At 36.7% G+C, this 22222-nt stretch overlaps 1 protein-coding gene across 1 annotated transcript in view; it reads left to right on the top strand.

The window, feature by feature from the left end:
* Nucleotides 1-20321, top strand: part of slc41a2b (solute carrier family 41 member 2b) — a 29087-nt gene extending 8766 nt beyond the window's left edge. The window contains exons 7-11 of the mRNA XM_067391563.1: nt 2084-2231; nt 2347-2426; nt 9387-9518; nt 12635-12783; nt 18798-20321. Of these exons, the coding sequence (XP_067247664.1) occupies nt 2084-2231; nt 2347-2426; nt 9387-9518; nt 12635-12783; nt 18798-18983 (695 nt within the window). The 3' untranslated portion in view covers nt 18984-20321. The remainder of the gene's footprint in view (nt 1-2083; nt 2232-2346; nt 2427-9386; nt 9519-12634; nt 12784-18797) is intronic.
* The last annotated feature ends 1901 nt before the right edge of the window (nt 20322-22222 follow it).

The raw sequence follows: 22222 nt of genomic DNA, 5'->3' as shown, positions 1-22222 counted from the left end.
TGCACAGCGTCTCTCTCGCAGACATAAACACTATCTCTGAAAGTGTGAAAGTCACACGTGGGCCGTCCACAGCAGCATTCTGGATTGTTTATATGCTGGGTTTAATGGAGCCTTGCTCCCTGATGAATCAGTGCGATAAGCCCCAGACTGAGCGTCGCACTCCAGTTTTAGTCTTTCCTTTTTTGAGAGAGGTGAAGTGAGGTGAAGGCAAGGCAAACGGCACCACCATGCCATGCCAAAACCATATCAGCCACGCCAACCGGCCGAGAAGAGAGGCTTCTGCCATCATTAGCGCACACCGCTGCCCTGTCATGCCCATCTCACACTAAATATAGTCACAGATGTTGCCTCTATGTTTGGGATTTAAAGATTTAGGCTGTTTAGTGTGTGGTGAAGAGTATTTAGCAAAGAGTGAAACCTTTTTTGGCGTCTCTGCCTGCATCAAAAGATTTGATTCGGTTTTTAAGAAGATCATATTTCTCTTCCTCAATCTGCTTAAATCCAATTAGAGCCAGTCAGTATGGCTACATTCACACAGCAGCAGAATATGGTTGTCAGTCCTGATCGGGGCACCACGTTGATATCACCACAAACGTTTTTGAGGCGGTGGCGCAACATAAATTGCGAAATTTGAACCATTTTGTAATAACTAATAAATGAAACAAATTTATTTAGAGACTATAAAAATGGGACAAAGAAGAATCTTGTAGTGTCATAATCTTTGGGAAACTTATTGGCCAAATTTAAAGCATTGTAAATTTATTGTGATATTCACAATGTTACTTAGTTTTGTATTGCCAGCGAAATCATTGTGAAAAATCTTAAATGGATATACAAGTCTGTTTGGGGTTTGATTGATGTGTGCTCCTTAAACGGGACCGCAGCCGGCAACATGATATCTGTCATCAACAAGATGTCGGTCATGGTTATTTTTTTCTGTCAATCTGCCATTACAGCTGTCAGCCCCTTCTCAGGTTTTGAAAAATGGCAGAAAATGGATTATAGTTGGTCAGAGAGCAGGACGACACTCCTGTTAAGTTTTTGGGTGGAGAAGGGCTACCATTCAAAAGTTTGGTTTTTTTTTAAAAGTGTATGATTGTTTAAAATGCTTTTGAAAGAAGCCTCTTATGCTCACCACCAAAACTGCATTTATTTGATAAAAATTGCAGTAAAAACTGTAATATTGTGAAATATTACAATTTAAAATCAATTGTCAATTCATTTCTTTCAAAAGGAAAGAAATTCTTACTGACACCACACGTTTGAACTGTGGTGTATAAAAAGAAGGCTTTTGGCCACATACCTGTGAGGATGAAAGAATTCCAAAGCGGGAGAGTTCCAAAAATGCCAGTTTAGAATCTTTATTAAATTTAAAAAAAAAAAGGTGATTCTAAAATACGTACTTGGAAGTTATTCAGCATTTTTAAAGGGTTAGTCCACCCAAAAATGAAAAAAAAAGTTACTCATCCTTATGTCGTTACAAACCTGTAAGCATTTTGTTAATCTTTGAAGCACAAATGAATATATTTTATTGAAATCTGAGAGATTTCTGTTCCTCCATAGACAGCTACGCAACTACCACTTTGACACTTCAAAACGTTCATAAATAGATCATGAAAATAATCCATATGAATTGAGTGGTTAAGTCCAAATTGATCACTTTATATGATGAACAGATTTAATTTAGGCTTTTATTCACATATAAACATTGATCATTTAACATAAACAGAAGCTCAACAACAACAAGCATGCTTGAGCTTCCGTTTACCACAACTGATGTGTGCGTTGATGAACGTTTATATGCCTAAATTAAATCTGTTCATCATAAAAAGTGATAGAGTCTCATCAGAAACCGCTCAATTCATATGGATTACTTTTATGATCTATTTAGCGTCAAAGTGGTAGTTACGAGGACTAATCTATTTGTGTTCCCAAGATGAATGAAAGTCTTAGGGGTTTGTGATGACATGATTGTGAGTAAATGATGACGGTTTTCATTTTTGGGTGAACTATCCCTTTAAAGTAGTTTTAATCAAAATAACCTGCATTCACTGTAATGTTCTTCTCTTTCTTTTTTTTTCAGACTCTCACCCATACGTGTCATCTCTGGTGTGTGCCTTCTTCATGTGTCTGACTCCGCTGTGGATGGTCATCTCCTCCAAACACCCTGCCAGCCGTCAGCTGCTGTACTCAGGCTGGGAGCCTGTGATCACTGCCATGTTCATCAGCAGGTGTGATACACACATTCACACACCTCACACACCTGGCCATGCATTCACACACACTGAAAAAGCATGTAGACCTTCCTTTGTTGCTCTAACATAATGCAATTTCTCTCTACTTCAGTATTGGAGGACTCATTCTGGACAAAACTGTTTCTGATCCCAACCTGGCTGGGATTGTGGTTTACACGCCCGTTATCAATGGTGAGACTTGTTATTTTACACAAAAATATTCTATAAAGCATGTACTGATTGTCTTCTGAAAATACATACACTGTCAATATTGTCAAATACATTGTCAATACTGCTGAATTTTCTGTATAATAGGCCAAACAACATCAATAATCTTGATTTTAGTGACTTGTTTGTCTCTTACAGGGATAGTTCACCCAAATATGAAAGTTTTGTCATTAATTACTCACCCTCATATCCTTCCAAACCCATAAGACTTTCGTTCATCTTCGGAACACAAAGGAAGATCTTTTGATTAAATATGAGAGCTTTCTGTCCCTCCATAGACAGCCAACACAACTGAAACTTTGACACTTCAAAAAGTTCATAGAGATCAGAAAACTAATCCATATGAATCAAGCGGTTTAGTCCAAATTTTCTGAAGAGACTTGATCGCTTTTTATGATGAACAGATTTAATTTAGGCTTTTACTTTTTACTTCAATTGAATTGGCTGTCTATGGAGGGACAGAAAGCTCTCAGATTTCATCAAAAAGATCTTCATTTGTATTCCAAAGATGAACGAAAGTCTTACAGGTTTGGAAAGACATGAGGGTGAGTAATTAATGACAGAATTTTCATTTTTGGCTGAACGTTCCCTTTAAAAGGTTTAAGCTTTTAAATCCTTAATTCGTAGACCTACGCCCCCATGTCCATGGCACACATTGGTGCTCTTCACAGCTGATATTTCACTCCCTTTTCAGACTGTCATTACCTAAAAGAAACGTCTCTGTAATATTCGTCCTCATTTAAAGTCACGTAGGATTCCTCGAGGCAGATATAGGCACTTTTGTGATTTTTTTTTTTTTTTTAATGAACGTTTCCATATTGAGAAAAAGCCAAAAGATGAAATATAGCTAAAATTGAGTTGGATGAGATTGAGCCGTGGGGTGAAGTCATTAATTGTGGCAGTTGAATTTCTCGTGGTTACAGGAAAGGAAGCCAGGGCCATGGCACCTCCACAAAGAGCCATACGTTTTTTAATTAAAGCACGCTAATGAGAGACATTTATGCTGTCTGCAGTCTGTCTATGCTCTCCCGCCCAGACCACCAAACAGCTGTTAGAATCTCTGCATGTGTGTGTGTGTGTGTGAAAGAAGACCGTTTTTGTCGGAATATCTAAAGTTTGTCCCAAAATCCTTGATTCTAAGAGAGAAACATTAAGAGAGGAACTCAAAAGAAGGGCAAATGAAGGAAAGAGAGAGATTGGATGAGTAACAGGGGCTTTTATGGTTTGTCTGCCCAAACAGGAAGCGAGTCAGGCAAGGTAATTTAAATGATTGCAACATACACACACGCATGTGCCACTTAGGTACAGAGAAATAGTTTCTATTTTATATAAATAGAACAAAGTCAGACCTCTCTTATCGCCCCCAGGACTAAGGATGGGTCACAGTGGTCGATTGGTTGCCCGACAAGCCAATTAGTGTGGTTTATCTAGATTATTTTTTTACTTTTAATGTTTTTCGTTGCAGTGCTTCAATTAGCATGTTGTGTTTTAGCTGTAAGTCATGCACTCTGAAGAGTTGCATCTTTAAATTCATCCCAATTAAAGCGACAGCAGCTATAGACTTACAGTGGCTTGAAAAAGTTTGGGAACCACTTGCAGAATCTGTGAAAATTAGAATTATTTTAATAAAATAAGAGGGATAATAAAAAATGCATGTTATTTTTTGTTTAGTACTGTCCTGAGTAAGATATTTTACATAAAAGATGTTTGCATTTAGTTCACAAGACAAAACAATAGCTGAATTTATTAAAATAACCCCATTCATAAGTATGTGAACCATTGATTCTCAATACTGTGTGTGGTTACCTGATGATCTACGACTGTTTTTATGTTTTGTGATGGTTGTTCATGTATATTTGAACTAGGGCTGCACGATATATCGCATGAGATTGTCACGCGCATTTCATCAATAAAGCCGGTTCCCTGATTACCGCTAAATCGCCATCACCTGCTTTCAAATGCAGCGGCATTTAATACACATAGCCGTAGATCACTGACAAGCTACGCAATATCGCGTTCATATCGCAGATGAATCGCCTTCGATAATGAACGCGATATTGCGTGGCTTTTCAGCGATCTACGGCTCTGTCTATTAAATGCCACTCCATTTGAAAGCAGGTGATGGAGATTTAACGGTAATCAGGGAACCGGCTTTACTGACGAAATGCGCGTGAAAATCTCATGCGATATATCGTGCAGCCCTAATTTGAACCCTTTCCAGCAGTGACTGTATGATTTTGAGATTCATCTTTTCACACTGAGGACAATTGAGGGAATCAAACTCAACTATTAAAAAAGGTTCAAACATTCACTGATGCTCCAGAAGGAAACACGATGCATTAAGAGCTGAGGAGTGAAAACTTTTGAACAGGATGAAGATGTCACAATTTTTCTTATTTTGTTTAAATATCTTTGTTTTTCATTTAGTACTGCCCTTCGGAACCAACAGAAGATTCTTTAATGTTTCCCGGCAGAAAAAATAAGTACAATTTATCTTGATATTTGAATTCAAAAGTTTTCACCCCTCGGCTCTTAATGCGTCGTGTTTCCTTCTGGAGCATCAGTGAATGTTTGAACCTTTTTTAATAGTTGTGTTTGAGTCCCTCAATTGTTCTCAGTGTGAAAAGATGAATCTCAAAATCATACAGTCACTGCTGGAAAGGGTTCAAATATGCAAAAGATGCTGGAAAACCAAAGAATCTGCAGGAGCTGGAGGAATTTTCTGAAGAACAGAGCTCAGTTTAACTGCTCAGGACAAACAAGAGACTCATGAACAACCATCACAAAAAACACAAAAACAGTCGTAGATCATCAGGTAACCATACACAGTATTGACAATCAATGGTTCACATACTTATGAATGGGGTTATTTTAATAAATTCAGCTATTGTTTGTCTTGTAAACTAAATGCAAACATCTTTTATGTAAAATATCTTACTCAGGACAGTACTAAACAAAAAATAACATGCATTTTTTATTATCCCTCTTATTTTATTAAAATAATAATTTTCACAGATTCTGCAAGGGGTTCACATACTTTTTCATGCCACTGTATACATTCAGACAGGCTTTTAACAGACTTGTTATGCTGCATTATCTCATGCTATTTTTTTGGAGAGTCTCACTGCAAGAATCTGCAAATAGAGAATTGCACATTTAAGGCTACATGTTAAGTTACAAATAGTCCATCTTAAAAAGATAAAAGTAGTCCATCTTTCTGTTTTTGAATGCAAGGTTGAAAATGTCCTCCAAGAATTGTGTCCGATCAGGGTCAAATGAACCTGCAGCCAGCCAAATATTTATACAGGCCTTAAAACAGGTTAAAAATATGTAGTTTTGAATATCCCAACCTGGTATGTCTAACCCTATACATAATGAAATCCAATTGGACCCATACTCGAGCCCTGTTGCACACCTAGCCAAAGTCTCATCAGCTCTGTAACCCATATTAAATTGTCTATATATGTTAATCCCACTGCTTGGACAGAAATGAGGTTGCATATCATCTCCATTTCATGATGGCAGACAAAGCTAAAACAAGCACCAGATTAATTGGACTTCGATGCTCCAGGAAAGGTTGAAAAATTCCCATACGCTCTTTTCTCATGCCCCCAGCCCATATCCAAAATGTCGTGTTGTTGCTTATTTGTGAGAAAACGAAACATTTTTAGAACTGGCCAGCTAATCTGAACCGCAGACACTTGCCCACACACTCCTCCATACAGATGGCGTCTCTCCAGCACTGCCACAGGGACGTGGCACAGCGTGGCATAATGGTACCCTCGGCATTAAACATAAACAAGGCCTTGTTGGGGCTAATTGTGCAGAGGCCTGAGCTGTGCTAAAAGATAATCCTTCTCCTTTAGGTCTGCTCTTTAACTAACTATGGTAAATATTATTGCCATTTGTGGGCATGAATGCACTATTGTATGTGAGAAAGAGATTTGCTGTGTCTTCTTGTAACTCAGATCACTGATTTCCAGTTTGGCTGTGGACTGAAAGTGTAATTTTTTTTTAAATAATCTCTATTAGTATTGATAGTATTGAACATTTTCAGCTGAAAGAACAATTTCTGGGTTTTTTTTTTTCCCTGGAGTGGCAGTGCTTTTTAAAGCAATTCCCAAATCCCCAACAGTTGGATGATGGATTTGACAGTGTTATCTTATATTTTATTCTTTTCAGTAAAATTCTATTTTTTTATTCTCTATTTTGTTTCATTGTTTGTGAGATTCTGTTTTGTTTTATTCTATTCAGTTTAGTTCTGATGTTCTATATTTTAAGGGTGTTTTCACACTCTGAGTGCGGTTTGTGTGATTTTTGGCCCATAAGTGAACACTCCAAATGATCTCAGATCCCTTAAAGGTGCCGAAGAACATGTTTTTAAAAGATGTAATATAAGTCTAAGGTGTCCCCCTGAATGTGTCTGTGAAGTTTCAGCTCAAAATACCCCATAGTTTTTTTTTGTTTTTTTGTTTTTTTAACTGATGCATTTTTGGGCATCATTATAAATGTGTCGATTTAGGGTGTGCGGCCCCTTTAATTCTCGTGTTCCACGCCCCAAGAGTTCGCGCTTGCCTTAAACAACATAAAAAAAGTTCACACAGCTAATATAACCCTCAAAATGGATCTTTACAAAATGTTCGTCATGCAACATGTCTAATCGCATAAATATAGTATTTTGGATGTTTACATTTGATTCTGAATGAGTTTGATAGTGCTCCGTGGCTAAAGCTAACATTACACACTGTTGGAGAGATTTATAAAGAATGAAGTTGTGTTTATGAATTATACAGACTGCAAGTGTTTAAAAAATGAAAATAATGACAGTCTTGTTTCCGTATATACAGTAAGAAATGATGGTAACTTTAACCACATTTAACAGTACATTAGCAACATGCTAACTAAACATTTAGAAAGACGATTTACAAATATCACTAAAAATATCATGTTATCATGGATCATGTCAGTTATTATTGCTCCATCTGCCATTTTTGGCTATTGTTCTTGCTTGCTTACCTAGTCTGATGATTCATCTGTGCACAGATCCAGACGTTAATACTGGCTGTCCTTGTGTAATGCCTTGAAGTTTGAATATGGGCTGGCATATGCAAATATTGGGGGCGTACACCCTGACTGTTACGTAACAGTCGGTGTTATGTTGAGATTCGCTTGTTCTTTGGAGGTCTTTTAAACAAATGAGATTTATATAAGAAGGAGGAAACAGTGGAGTTTGAGACTCACTGTATGTCATTTCCATGTACTGAACTCTTGTTATTCAACTATGCCGAGGTAAATTCAATTTTTTAATCTAGGGCACCTTTAAAAACAAACCGAACCGAGACCATCTCACGAGGAGGTCTGAGTAGTTTGGTCAGTGTGATTCAAGGAAAACAATTCAAAATTAATGTTACTTACAAAGATTGATGTGTGATATAGCGCAAGAAAACGGATGTAATATTGCAACAAAATTTAAATATTTTTGTGCAAACTTAAGCTCATTCAAGAGCACTTGTAGCAATCTTGTTTTACAAAATAATAACTAATAATAATAATATTTACACACAAATTTCTTGGTTATGAGGCACATACAATGTAAGTAAATGGAATCAATTTTTGAAGGCCATAGGGTCAAGCCATCAAACACTGAACTGGACTAGATCCAAAAGGCAACAGTATGAACACAAAGAGGTCTGAGACCACATTCCTACTTAAGTGGACCAAAAAAGGATTTGAGTCCTCTTTCAGGGACAGTGTGAACGTAAAGAGAACTGGGTCCTTTTTCACTTGATTCACCTCTTGGTCCTGAGTCTGAGTTTGGTTCTTTTAAAGAGGACCCAAGTGTGAAAACACCCTATTCAATTTAATATTATACTGTTTAGTTCTGTTTTATTCTGTTCTATTTATTCAGAACGCTGTTATGTTCTATTATATTCCATTTTATTTGGTTCCATTTTGTCTTTTTCTGCTCTATTTTGTTTTGTGCAGTTATATTTTTGCAGTTATTTTATTCTGTTTGATTTTGTTTTGTTCCATTTCACTCAAATGGACAAATATCCCATTTTATTATATACTGTTTTGTTCTATTTCAAAAGCAGATGTTTTAGTTCAGCAAAGTGACAAACCAGATGGTGTAAAAAGAGCTGAGGATGTGTATGTTCAGTCAGTCTCTGTCTTTCTCTCAATCTCTCTCACTCACTTGTCTTCTCCCAGAACTGCTGGGCGTGACATATCATTAGTGCAGCTCTGGACACACTCTTCTTTACTCGGGATAGAGAGAGAGAGAGAGAGAGAGAGAGAGGGGAAGGGCTGTGTGTGTTGTGAAAGAGAGGAAGAAAGAGAGAGATAAAAAGGCGGGGGACAAAAGCGGAGTTAGTACTGGTGACTCATGGCTGCTAGTCTGACAGTGAAAAAAATTAAGTCTGCATTCATGGATTAAAAAATGTTTTCACTGCAGAAGCTTCACTGACGTGAGAGATAAGGGCTCTTCACACGAAGGACGATAACTGTAACCATGATGATCAAGATATAGTTCTCAAAATCGCTTTAAGTATAGAAGAATAGCAGAGTTCACACCACAACCATAACAATAACGGCACAGAGAAATGATATCGTTTGAATCACTTTCAGATAATGAGCGATTAAAAACACCGCTAGCCAATCAGAATCCATCCTGCTTTAATGAGCTTGAGCATTTAAAGCTGCAGACGACAAAACTGCAGCATGTGCTTTGAATAAACAACAATATCGTCTGCTGGCGTGGACGCTAATATAGTTATCTTTCTTGGTTCTTTAGTCATGTACTTACCTGAAGTCTTAAACTTGCTGTAAACAAGTGCACTGCTTTTTCCTCCTTGTTTATAATTCAATTTCTAGCCCTGTAATCTCAGTGTAATGTTGTCTGATGTGAGTAATATTTTATTGTAGGTATCGGGGGAAACCTGGTGGCTATCCAGTCCAGTCGGATATCCACCTACCTGCACTTTCACAGCACCCCTGGAGAGGTTCCTGACGAGGCCAAGGGTTGCTACTACCCCTGCCGCACCTTCTGTGGCACAGGTAACCCCAAACACTTCCCCAATGTGCTTCACATACATAAGACATATTATGAAAAGGGTGAATGCATTTCACCCTTTAGACATTTAGAAATTAAAATCTTTAAGGGTTAGTTCACCCAAAAATGAAAATTCTGTCATTAATTACTCACTCTCATGTCGTTCCACACCTGTAAGACCTTCATTAATCTTCAGAAAACAAATTAAGATATTTTTGATAAAATCCAATGGCTCAGTGAGGCCTGCATTGACAGCAAGATAATTAACACTTTCAGATGCCCAAAAAGCTACTAAAAACATATTTAAAACAGTTCATGTGACTACAGTGGTTCAACCTTAATGTTATGAAGGAAAAAAAAAAAAAAATAGTGACTTTATTCAACAATATCTAGTGATGGGCGATTTCAAAACACTGCTTGATGAAGCTTTGACACTTTACAAATCGTTTGTTTTAAAGCGCCAAAGTCGCATGATTACAGTAAACGAGGCTTCGTTATAAGTGTTTAGAAATTTCAATGGTTCACGTGACTTTGGCAGTTTGATATGCAATCCGAACCACTGATTCGAAACAAAAGATTCGTTAAGCTCCAAAGCTTCATGAAGCAGTGTTTTGAAATCGCCCATCACTAGATATTGTTGAATAAAGTTGTTATTTCGGGGTTTTTTGGCGCATAAAAAGTATTCCCATCACTTCATAACATTAAGGTTGAACCACTGTAGTCACATGAACTGTTTTAAATATAACTTTTCTGGGCGTTTGAAAGTGTAAATTACCTTGCTGTCAATGGAGGCCTCACTGAGCCATCATTTTTGGGTAAACTAACCCTTTAAAGCACACTTGCTAGTTTATTTCATTTGTTACCAAAAGCATCACAGGTGAATTTTGAATGCACCATCTTGAACAAATGTCCACTATATCAATTCACTATTCATTCTGTGGTGGAAATGACATTTTGAAAGATTTTTGGAATAAAATGACTGATTCCTTTGTCTCGCTAAGGTTAATTTTATAGTAAGCATTTAATAATAATAATAATAATCCTTACATTTATATAGCGCTTTTCTGGGCACTCAAAGCGCTTTACATATTGAAGGGGGAATCTCCTCAACCACCACCAATGTGCAGCATCCACCTGGATGATGCGACGGCAGCCATATTGCGCCAGTACGCCCACCACACACCAGCTTATTGGTAGGGAGGAGACAGAGTGAGGAAGCCAATCAGTGTATAGGGATGATTAGGAGGTCATGATGGACAGAGGCCAATGGGCAAGTTTGGCCAGGATGTCGGGGTTACACCCCTACTCTTTTTCGAAGGACATCCTGGGATTTTTAATGACCACAGAGAGTCAGGACCTCGGTTTAACGTCTCATCCGAATGACGGGATTTAGTGAATTCTAAATTCATAAAATGAAATAATATTGTCACATTTTTTATTTATTTATTTTATTTATAATTTGACTAAGGTTTGTCTTGTTAGGAAATAATGCACAATTACAATATAGTATTTATTTTATTAATTTATTGTATATATGTGTATATATAAAATAATATATATTGTGTGTGTGTGTGTGTGTGTGTGTGTATATATATATATATATATATATATTTTTTTTTTTTTTTTTTGACTATCAAAGTAGATAAATTACACAAAAAATAATGAAGGAATAGGATCAGTGCATGACATGGATCAAACCCACACCTCCCACTGGAACACCACTGCTTTCTTGTAATTTGAAATCCTCCGAACATCCTTAAAGTCCTACAAATTGTCCTACAAATTTAAAGAGAGTGACTTAAACACACATTTGAAGTCAGTTTTTGTTTTCATAGCCTGTATTAAAGAGAGCGAGAACAAGTAACCAGTGTTTAGAGCAACATCACTTAAAAGTCCTTGCAAGTGTGTATACATTAGCTTTAATGGAGTGTGTGTAACGGTGGTTTGTGTATAACGATCCATCTCGGGAAAAAAGCAGAGAACGCTTCCTATAAACAACTGAGGCAGCATGTTGATGCCGGAGCTTTGATGCACGGCCTTTTCTTAGAGAAACAAGAGGACTCTGGGGACAGAGTCCAGATGCCCAAGCACATGAGGGGCACGGCGCCCACTGCAAGCTTAGCAGTGCCATCTGGAAAGATGGGCATAAATCTTCCTCCTTCAAGGACTCTGAACGCATGAGTGGGATGCTAATGCAGTGAGAAGTGTAGTGTTTGTGAATGAGATGTTTACTGTATGCATATAGACTTCTAAACATAGAATAAATCAAATACAGCTACACACATGCACAGATCCCACGTGGAGGGTTGTTTGTATTCTGTGGTGTTTTAAGTCTCTTTCTACTGGATGCTTTATTAGTTCGACCGATTTTCATTTACATACATGCTAGCAAAATGCAAAATAATGCTTAGATACATGCCAAGACATGCTAATAACATGATAAATCATGCTAGGAAGCTTATGAAACTTTGGCAAAATTTAAGTTTTTCCCAACAAACTTTACTTTCTAGTTATTACCGGAACTAAAAATGAAACCATACAAACACATTTGCTTGAGTTGAAATAAAATAAACGTTACCTAAAAATAAAATGAAATATACAAACGCTTAAACTTTTTTTTATTTCAGCTACATTTCGCATTTTTATCTAGTTTAACGTAATGAACAAAAAATAAAATAAAAATGAAATAAAAATGTATGAAAAAAAACTATATAGACATATTTTAAAAAAGAAAAACTGACAAAAATGACAAAACAAAATTACAAAAAAACTTAACTGAAATTAAAATGAAAATGGAAAACATAAACATAAAATCTAATTCAAAATATTAATAAAAACTATAATTCATCTTAATGATACTAACATATAACACTAGTATAAAAAGGTGTACATGTTGTTAAATAAAACTATTAATAATGTTTCCATTAATTGAAATAAACCATAAATAATAACATGAAATATAAATATTAAATTCAAAAGTTAAACTTAAAGTTGAATTACTAAGGTTACTAATACTAAAACAAAACCTGAAATAAATTGAAGCTAAATAGAAATAGAAAAAGTATAATTTTTGAAGATTTTTTAAAATAATTTTAAATTTGTTTTCTCTTTTTTTTTTCAGGGGCCAATCACAGGTCAGCACAGGTACTGCTGTTACTGGTTATTCCTGGCCATTTGATCTTCCTGTACACTATTGATCTGATGGAAAGAGGTCACACCTCACTGACGCCCGTCTTCATGGTTGTGTATTTGGCTGCTGCTCTTTTCCAGGCGAGTGTGATGTTGTTGTCGCACTATGAAAAGAATCCCAATCCCAATGAAGCCTTCTAACCACACGTCAAGACATCGACATCTTCATCTGCTGTTTAGATAACCTGTCATCACTATATCTTTTTATTAAATCTGACACCTATTTGAGGTTCAGGTGTAAGCACTATTTCCTGTAGCAGAAAATGTCAGCCTATAATCATAAAGCCAGACACCCATTTTACGATACCGGTCTGGGGAATGCATTTCATCTTCAGCTTAATCGCGATGAATGTGCCGCTTGCCGCCCACATGTAACATGCAGTTTTTCCCATCATAAACCTACAAACCTTTTAGAAAATCCCCAGAGCTTTTAGACGCCCCGTTTCCCCTCTGAATGAAACAACGATGACTTTAGTGATCGTGAGCAGGTGTTGTTTGTGTGTGTAAGTAGGTGTGTATGTATCTGTGAGTGTTTGGTTATTCCAAAAGGGTGTTTTCGTAAATTGTTTAGATCGCAATTAAGATCGATTACCCGCGGAGAACCTCAGTAAGTGCATTCAGCGGCTGGCACGTGGAGGCATGTTGCGAGCGGTGGAATGTGTGGTATTTTTAGGAAGTTTGTCTGTATGTGTACAGTGTTCTTGAAACGCCCTCGCTAACCTAAACACACACGTCTTTGAGAGCCGCAGCCATACGGTTTAACTTCAAACCCGTTTGAAGGATCCTTGAGGATGGAGAAGAAGAGAGAGGCATTCAGAGAGACAGGAAAAATGAGTGGGGCCATTTATTGGATTATTGTGCTGCTCAGTCATTTTGTCTCTTTTGAATCGTTTCTGTACATTAATCATCGAATTCTTACTCTCTTTTTGAAAAAATGCATTTTAAGTACTATTCTATGTATTTAACTGTAGAAATGCATCAATCTGGAACTTCTAGTTAGCGCTGCACAACGATTAATCGCGATTAATCGTTTGCAAAATAAAAGTCTGTGTTTATGTAATATGTGTTTGTTCTGTGTATAATAATACATATATATGCATACATGTATATATTTAAGAAAAATGTTATTTTTATATATAAAATATTTATATTTAAATATATATATATATATATATATTTATTTATACATGCATATATTTCTTAAATGTATACATGTACAGTACAGTCCAAAAGTTTGGAACCACTAAGATTTTTAATGTTTTTAAAAGAAGTTTCGTCTGCTCACCAAGGCTACATTTATTTAATTAAAAATACAGTAAAAACAGTAATATTGTGAAATATTATTACAATTTAAAATAACTGTGTACTATTTAAATATATTTGACAAAGTAATTTATTCCTGTGATCAAAGCTGAATTTTCAGCATCATTACTCCAGTCTTCAGTGTCACATGATCCTTCAGAAATCATTCTAATATGCTGATCTGCTGCTCTATAAACATTTATGATTATTTTCAATGTTGAAAACAGTTGTGTACTTTTTTTTCCCTTGATGAATAGAAAGTTCAAAAGAACAGCATTTATCTGAAATACAAAGTTTCTGTAGCATTATACACTACCGTTCAAAAGTTTGGGGTCAGTAAGAATTTTTATTTTTATTTTTTTGAAAAGAAATTAAAGAAATTAATACTTTTATTCAGCAAGGATGCATTAAATCAATCAAAAGTGATGGTTTAGAAGATTAGATTTCAGATAAACACTGTTCTTTTGAACTTTCTATTCATCAAATAATCCTGAAAAAAAATATTGTACACAAATATTTTGTACAATTGTACACATTAAATGTTTATAGAGCAGCAGATCAGCATATTAGAATGATTTCTGAAGGATCATGTGACACTGAAGACTGGAGTAATGATGCTGAAAATTCAGCTTTGCATCACAGGAATAAATTACTTTGTGAAATATATTCAAATAGAAAACAGTTATTTTAAATTGTAATAATATTTCACAATATTACTGTTTTTACTGTATTTTTAATTAAATAAATGTAGCCTTGGTGAGCAGACGAAACTTCTTTTAAAAATATTAAAAATCTTAGTGGTTCCAAACTTTTGGACTGTACTGTATGTGTGTATTTATATATACATCATTATTATACACAGAACACACACATATATTACATAAACACACTTTTATTTTGCAAACGATTAATCGCGATTAATCGTTGTGCAGTCCTACTTTTAGTTAACTATAGTAATTAATTATAGAATAATAATTATATATATAATATATATATTAGTTTTGGTAACACTTTACAAGGTTTCATTAGTTAACATTAGATAACTACTTTAGTTAATTGAAATAATGTCACAACAGTATTTCTACAGAATTTATTAATCGTAGTTGATGTTAATAGTTAGTTAAAGAATTAGTTCACTTTCAAATGAAAATTAGCCCAAGCTTTACTCACCCTCCAGCCATCCTAGCCTAGTTTTATATGACTTTCTTCTCTCTGATGAACCCAGTCGGACTTATATTAGTAAATATCCTGACGCATCCAAGCTTATAATGGCAGTGAATGGGATCAACGGGTATGAAAGTGCTCCCATCCATCGTAAATGTACTCCACATGGCTCCAGTGGGTTAATAAGGGCCTTCTGAAGTGTTTGTGTGAGAAAAATGTAGTGTATAGCCTTAGGCATTTCAAAAAGCTTACGCTGCGTCCTACGCCTTCCCTATTCAGCTTACGAAAAAAGCAGAACTGACGCGACGCCAGTTGAAGACGGAAGGTGGTCTTGCGTAGATTCATTAAATGATAAGCTGTTTTCACACAAAAGCAGTTTATTCAGCGTAGTAAAGCCTCTCCTCAATTGACATGCATTGAGTAAAAGCGGCCTCTGGTCTCCGTACAACAGTATTAGCAGGCGTAATGCTTTTTTTTTATTTTGCTAACCTTGCAGGCTTGCCTTCCAGTGGCTTTGGCTTCAATGAAAGCAGTGCATTAATATTGAACGGTGATTAAGCTGATTTAGATCTACCTGTGCTTTTTATTGCACACCTTCCAGTCAATCATTTATTTTTTATTTACCAAAAATGGGCAAAAAAATCCCATGTAAAATGCTTAAATTGCCACATGATGCAACAAAATCTCAGCCTGCACCAGCTATAGCTTGAACATATGTCAGGTGCTCTGAGGGTGGCCCCCTGACCTCTGACCTTCATGGGTCTTCAAATACAAGGCATCTATAGAACTCCAGAAATAAAAACAGTCTGCTTTAGAGGAAGAAATTCCAAGGTTAAATGTAGTACATAGCTGGTAAGTATTTTTGGTGACGCTGTGCAGGATGTTCACATGCCTCTCTAGGGATGTTTTATTTCCAGTGAGTCAATGAAGACCTCCAAAAATTTAGATGAGAAAATAATCCACATATTTGCAACATTTACATATATATCATGTACCAGTGCTGGCAAAATGAGTCGCAATGAGCAAATATTTAGAAATGATATATATATATAAATAGTTAGATATATTAGATATAAATGGTTATATATTCACATTCTCTATTAAAAACGATGTGTGATTTGTCGGAATCAGACAAAAAGTGAATAAACTACACCTGTTTGAATTGGATAGAGTCAGCAAAGTCAATTTTGAGAAAAATCAGGTTAGTTTTCTGAAGGTTGCAAAACAAAATCAGCTAGACACAACCATACCTTAAAATCTCTAGTAATAACACCATATTTGGCACAAACCAAGTCAAAACCCATAACTCTTTTTTTCATGATTCCACAATTGTTTGATTAAGATTAATGAAACGGACAGCCTATATATTATTAGGACCTACTGTATTACACCGATCTAATATAATGTTACACATCAGATGTTTTTCCCCAACAGTTAACCAAACATTCACTTAAGACATAACAGATAATGTGTGAATACTCACCAAGACAGATATTTTGAAAATACTGTAATTCTGTGTAAATGTGCCTCGGATCAGTCAGCATGAGTAAGATCATTTTGTTTACATCAGCATGAGTTTGAAAATCACATTTCATTGGTTCAGACTCATGCCATCGAGAATCCACTATGAATATTCACAAAGTTTGAATGCTGCACTTCTAAAATAATACCAAACTTGTGCTGAGAAAAATAGCATTTTTCATGGTCAAAGGAAAGGTACTCGTACTCCTCTCAGAAAACGTACAAATAAAGATATTTTAAGATGTTTAATTGCTATTTCGAGCATTGGGATTGCTAGACGATGGCTTAATGAACTCATTTTTTGTGAAAACCTCAAATTCGACCAAAATGTACATTTTTCACTTGTTTTTCCTGTAGCTCGTAATTGCACATAATTGTGCATTCTGACATATACATCTTTATGGTTACACTTTATTTTACAGTACTTGTACTTACAGTGTACTGACCCAAGAAAGTACTGTCATATAAGGTAACTAGGGGTAGGTTCAGGGTTAGTACCTAGTTATTACACAGTTATTGTAATTGCTATAATTAGTGCATGGTGTGTACATGTGTTTACTGAGAATTTGATGACTAAGAGGGTAACTAGTATTAATAGTAAACAATCAAAAGATACGCAAAATATATGTTTGTTACTGAGGTTATTCTTTTCAAGCGCTGATAATGCCTGTCTTGTTGACACTGTCTGGTTGTTTTATGATAAAATGACACTTTCAAAACAAGCAACAGCTGTAATGTGTCATTTTACAAACAAAATAATATTGGTTCAGATTTAACCTTTTTTCCAACATGAACCTAAGAAAAGGACACTGTGCTAAACTTTGCCTTTCAGTGGGTTTGTGAGTTAGCTAAATCTGACACAACCTTACTTTGGGGATGTTCTTCTAAAGTAGGGTTTAGGGTTTGGGTTAGTCTGTAGTCATTATAATTAGCTTTATATAAAATAACAGATGGATATGGAACATTCTCATTTAGATAGATAAGTAAACATGTGTGTCTGAGAGAGAGAGTGAACGTGTGAATGCCATGCAACATCTCTGACTGCTTTCCCTGTGCTTTTGAGTGATGGAAAAGTGTGTCCGTGTGTTTGCGCAGGGTGGAACTACAAGGCTAATCTTGTTGGGCCTCAACAGCTTGTGTACATTAGCAAACCATCACCTTCCTCAGCTACTAGGAAGGCCCCTGCCCAACAGTTGAACCGTTAATTAAAAAAATCCTCATAAGAAAATTCAAGTCGAAATCTCCCGCGGAAAGGTCGTCGTTCTGATGATCTCACACACGGAAACACGCAAGGTTAATTATTGAAATAATGTCACACAACTCATCGTGCCTTGCAGGCACAATTAATAGCCTTTAAAATGGCCATTTATTACGTGCTACCTAAATTGAAGTTTAAAATCTGCAGCATAGAGCGAATTGCTTTTTAACCATCTCGCGCTGACCTTAATATAACGGATATAAATGAACGCCGCCCCGCCGGTTAACCAGAGCGTCAGACCTCCAAATAGAGTTTCACACCGACCCGTCAGCCTGATTAATGGGCAGCCTTCGTTTTTATTTCGTTTAAATGCAAAGTCTTTCACATGCACGGGAACACGGGACGAAAGAGAAAAGCCTTCAGGAATTGCTGCGGTCCATCTTTTTTGCTTCCAATTGAATGCAAGATTTCAAATGTTACATCTCCATTAAGCAAACAAACTGGTCCAAAAGAGCATTTTAATAGTCTGCGATGCTCAGCGAAGGCAAACACGGGGCTCGTTTGCTGGTGTTTAATGAGCTGCGATAGATGAAAAGCCCTGTGATGTGTAGATCTGAAGCCGTTTCAGATATTTGTCTTAAATGTGAATGCCGCTTTTCAAAAGAATGGGATCTTGTTTCATTTCCGAGACGAGCCTTTCAAAGGAGCTCCATAAACAAAAACATTGCGTTACTTCTGGAATCACTCCCTTCCTCTCTGTCTGATTTAGAGCTTCCCGTCACGCGCGTGTGTGTGGGAAAGTTCATCCAAAGGTACAGGGGAAGGGACTGCGGTTTCGTTCTTTACGCGACACTCTTCTCACATCCCAGATATTCAACACGGTCTTGTGTGCGTTCTCTTTCCCTCCCAGGTGTTCTTGTTGCTCTGCATAGCGGACTGGATGGTGCACTCCATGTGGAAGAGCGGGAAAGATCCGGACAGTTTCTCTATCCCGTACCTGACAGCGCTTGGCGACCTATTGGGAACCGCCTTCCTCGCTCTCAGCTTCCACTTCCTGTTTATCATCGGAGACCAGGACAGTGATGTGGGTGACTGAGGTCTTTCTCTGACCTGTGATCCACAGATCAAACTATATCATACTTGCTGCCCTCACTTATTGCCTTGAATGGCTGCTTGTCGGATCATGTGGCAACAAAGCAAACTTAGCATTTCTCTGTCGGGTTAAAACAATTTCGTGACTCTTCTTAAAGTGCCAGATGATTTATAAGCTGCATCGAGAGATTCTGCACATGCAGTTGGGGATTGAAGGTGGTAAAACTCTTCCGTCATTCTGATCCGTCTGATGTGAAACAGTACGAAAAGCATCTTTAATTCTCACTCCTACCATGTCAGTTTTCCTTATCAGCACTATAGCAGTGGAAGTTATGGAAGTTTGTTTCCGCCAAAGAATACAAACATTTTTTTATTACTTTTTATTAGAATCGCGTAATATAAAGTCGTAATTGTGAGTTATAAAGTCAGAATTGTGTGGTATGAACTCACAATTCTGACTTTTTTCTCGCAATTCTGACTTATTCTTAGAATTGTGAGATAAACTCGCAATTGCGAGTTATAAAGTCTTTTTCTGAAGGAGTTTATATCTCGCAATTATGACTTTATAACTCGTAATTGCGAGTTTATATCATGCAATTCTGAGAAAAAAGCCAGAATTGCAATTGCGAGGAAAAAAAGACACAATTACCTTTTTTATTTTTTATTCAGTGGTGGAAACGAGCTTCAATTGGAAGGACCAAATACAAACCCTATAAATATATAAGATTGTCATGGTGATTGTACTTTATTTATTTGCCATTTATGTCTTTGTCCTTCTTTATTTACTCTTTTACCCTTGTTTTTTTATTGTTGTCTGTTTAGAGTGACTTAAAGACACAACCTTGTTGCCACGATTTCTTCCTGTATGTCCAATTAAATCGGACCTTATAACAAGTATAGCCGCACAGTTTTACTCAACCAGTGCCAGATCAATTCCTCTGTAATGCAGTTTGAAAGTTAAAGCATTACTATATATTGCTTAATAGCATAGAATAATGAGCTAATATATTTGCTTCAAGAAAAGGGAATAGACTTTCAACTGCTCATTCAAGAAAACAACGGTCTGAGTAACAATTCAAAATGTCAGACTTTCTTTTTCGGTGAAAAAGCTCATGTATGCAATTGAAAACAAAATGAGGTGAATGTGCAACAGAGACACTCTATATTTCTGTGTGTGTGTGAACTTTTTTTTGTACATTGTTACTAAGGTGCCATGAACGGTGATTTTTCTATAGGGGAAAAGAGTTTCTACAGGCATCAATGGAGGATTCTTAGTGTATCTTTCAGCCATGCTTTTTTTGATACTCAAAATGTTTAATAAAGGTTTAATAAAAGTTTACGTCCAATATCTGTCAGTCTGATGTTTATTTTTTTCCTCCTGAGGGCCCTAATTTAATTCTGTTGACTGTTATTACCTGCATAAGATGCCTTTCAAACTGCAGGGATGCAGCGAAACCCCTTTATCGGTTTAGAAAACCACATGAGCTTTTATGAGAAAGCTTTACGTACATTCAAACAGAAGGTATTCACTTGCTGCGTGAGATTGAGAACAATAAAGCGTGAACTATAAAGGGTTTTTATTTGATTACAAAGATCTCTGCCAAAAAAAAAAAAAGGTACATCAAAGTGTGCCCCTAAAATATGCGCTTTACTCAACCTGTCAGCAGTTTTGTCACACTGAGCTTTTAAAACACAGTAGCCAAGTGCAGGAATTGCTTTTTGTAATCTGATTTTCACAGTAAATGCAATTTGGTGGCCTGCGCATAATTTCATTCACGCATTAGCATGGTTTCTGCGAATAGATATTTACTGTATTACTTTTATATACAGCTCATTATAGGCTATTAAATGTAACAAGAGTATCAACTCTTTCCAGACGTCACTTATCGCTCAACATTTTTAGTATATTATTGTCGACAGTCTAAAACAAAAGACTCCTGTGTGCGTGTTTGGGAGTCTAGACAGGCCATGTTAATGGTGGCTGTTGAACTCTCCTGTCTTCAGTGTTTAATGGGGTTATATAAGTGGTGTGGTGGACTGGGGGCCCTGAAATTTGAGCCTGCTCATAAACGGCCCCCAAATCGAGCCAGGGGGACCCTGCTGTTGCATATTAGCACTCTATTAAAACAGACCCAAACCCCCAGCGCAGCTCACAGCCTCTGTACTATGGTCCCTCATGTTCAGCACTAACAACAAACAGGTCATCAAGCCAATTTACTGCTCTTGTGGAGCTAATCAGAGCAATGACTTTCAAAATTGGATTTGATTTTGTGGGTTTATGTTGTTTCCTGCTGGGAAAAAACTAATTAAAGGGATAGTTTACTCATCCTCAAACCTGTATGAGTTTCTTTCTTCTGTTGAACACAAAAGAAGATATTTTGAAGAATGTTGGTAACCAAACAGTTGACCATAGCCATTGACTTCCATAGTAGGAAAAAATAGTCAATGGTTTGGTTACCAAAATTCTTCAAAATACCTTCTTCTGTGTTCAGCAGAAGAAAGAAACTCATACGGGTTTGGAACAACTTGAGGGTGACTAAGTGATGACTATCCCTGGCTTTACGTGGTTGGTCCAACCTGGTCTGAATGGCTTACTAGCTTGACTACCAGATGGTTTTGGGCTGGTAGACCATCTTGGTCAAGCTGGTAAGATCTGGTGGACCACCTTGGATTAGGAAACAGCTAACTTTTTGTACCTTTGTGTGAGGAACAAACCAACCCCCATTCAATTTCATCATATCTGAGGTGATATTATCCTTCAAGCTGGTATGACCTGATTTTTCCAGAAGGGTTGTGATATTAAATTTCTTGATAAACGTTTGAAAGCCCTTTAGGGCTGTCGCTTTACCGATTTAAGACTATATAACACAACAAAAACATATTTTCTGACAGTATAAGCAGCACTGAACGACTATAATGAAGTCAGACACAACATCCACTCTTCCATCACAATCTTCGCCATCCTAATCATCGAGTACATTTAGAGATGGGATTTGGAGTCATCCCCTGGCACGGCCGTGAGAGATGAAAGTTCAATACAAGCCAAAATTATAGCTTAGACTGAAGGACATCATCCAACAACTCCACTTTAATCAGTTCTGAGGGCCGATAGGACTCTACAACATGCTCTTTACTCACTGTGGTTACTTTTATTTCTCCATTTGGACTATGTATGAATATTTTGAATGGATAGTTCACCCAAAAATGAAAATGATGTTGTTAGCTCACCCTCATGTCATTCCA

This window comes from Chanodichthys erythropterus, chromosome 8 (assembly GCF_024489055.1).
Source record: "Chanodichthys erythropterus isolate Z2021 chromosome 8, ASM2448905v1, whole genome shotgun sequence".
Classification (NCBI taxonomy): Eukaryota; Metazoa; Chordata; class Actinopteri; order Cypriniformes; family Xenocyprididae; genus Chanodichthys; species Chanodichthys erythropterus.
This window is presented reverse-complemented; position numbering and strand designations above follow the sequence as displayed.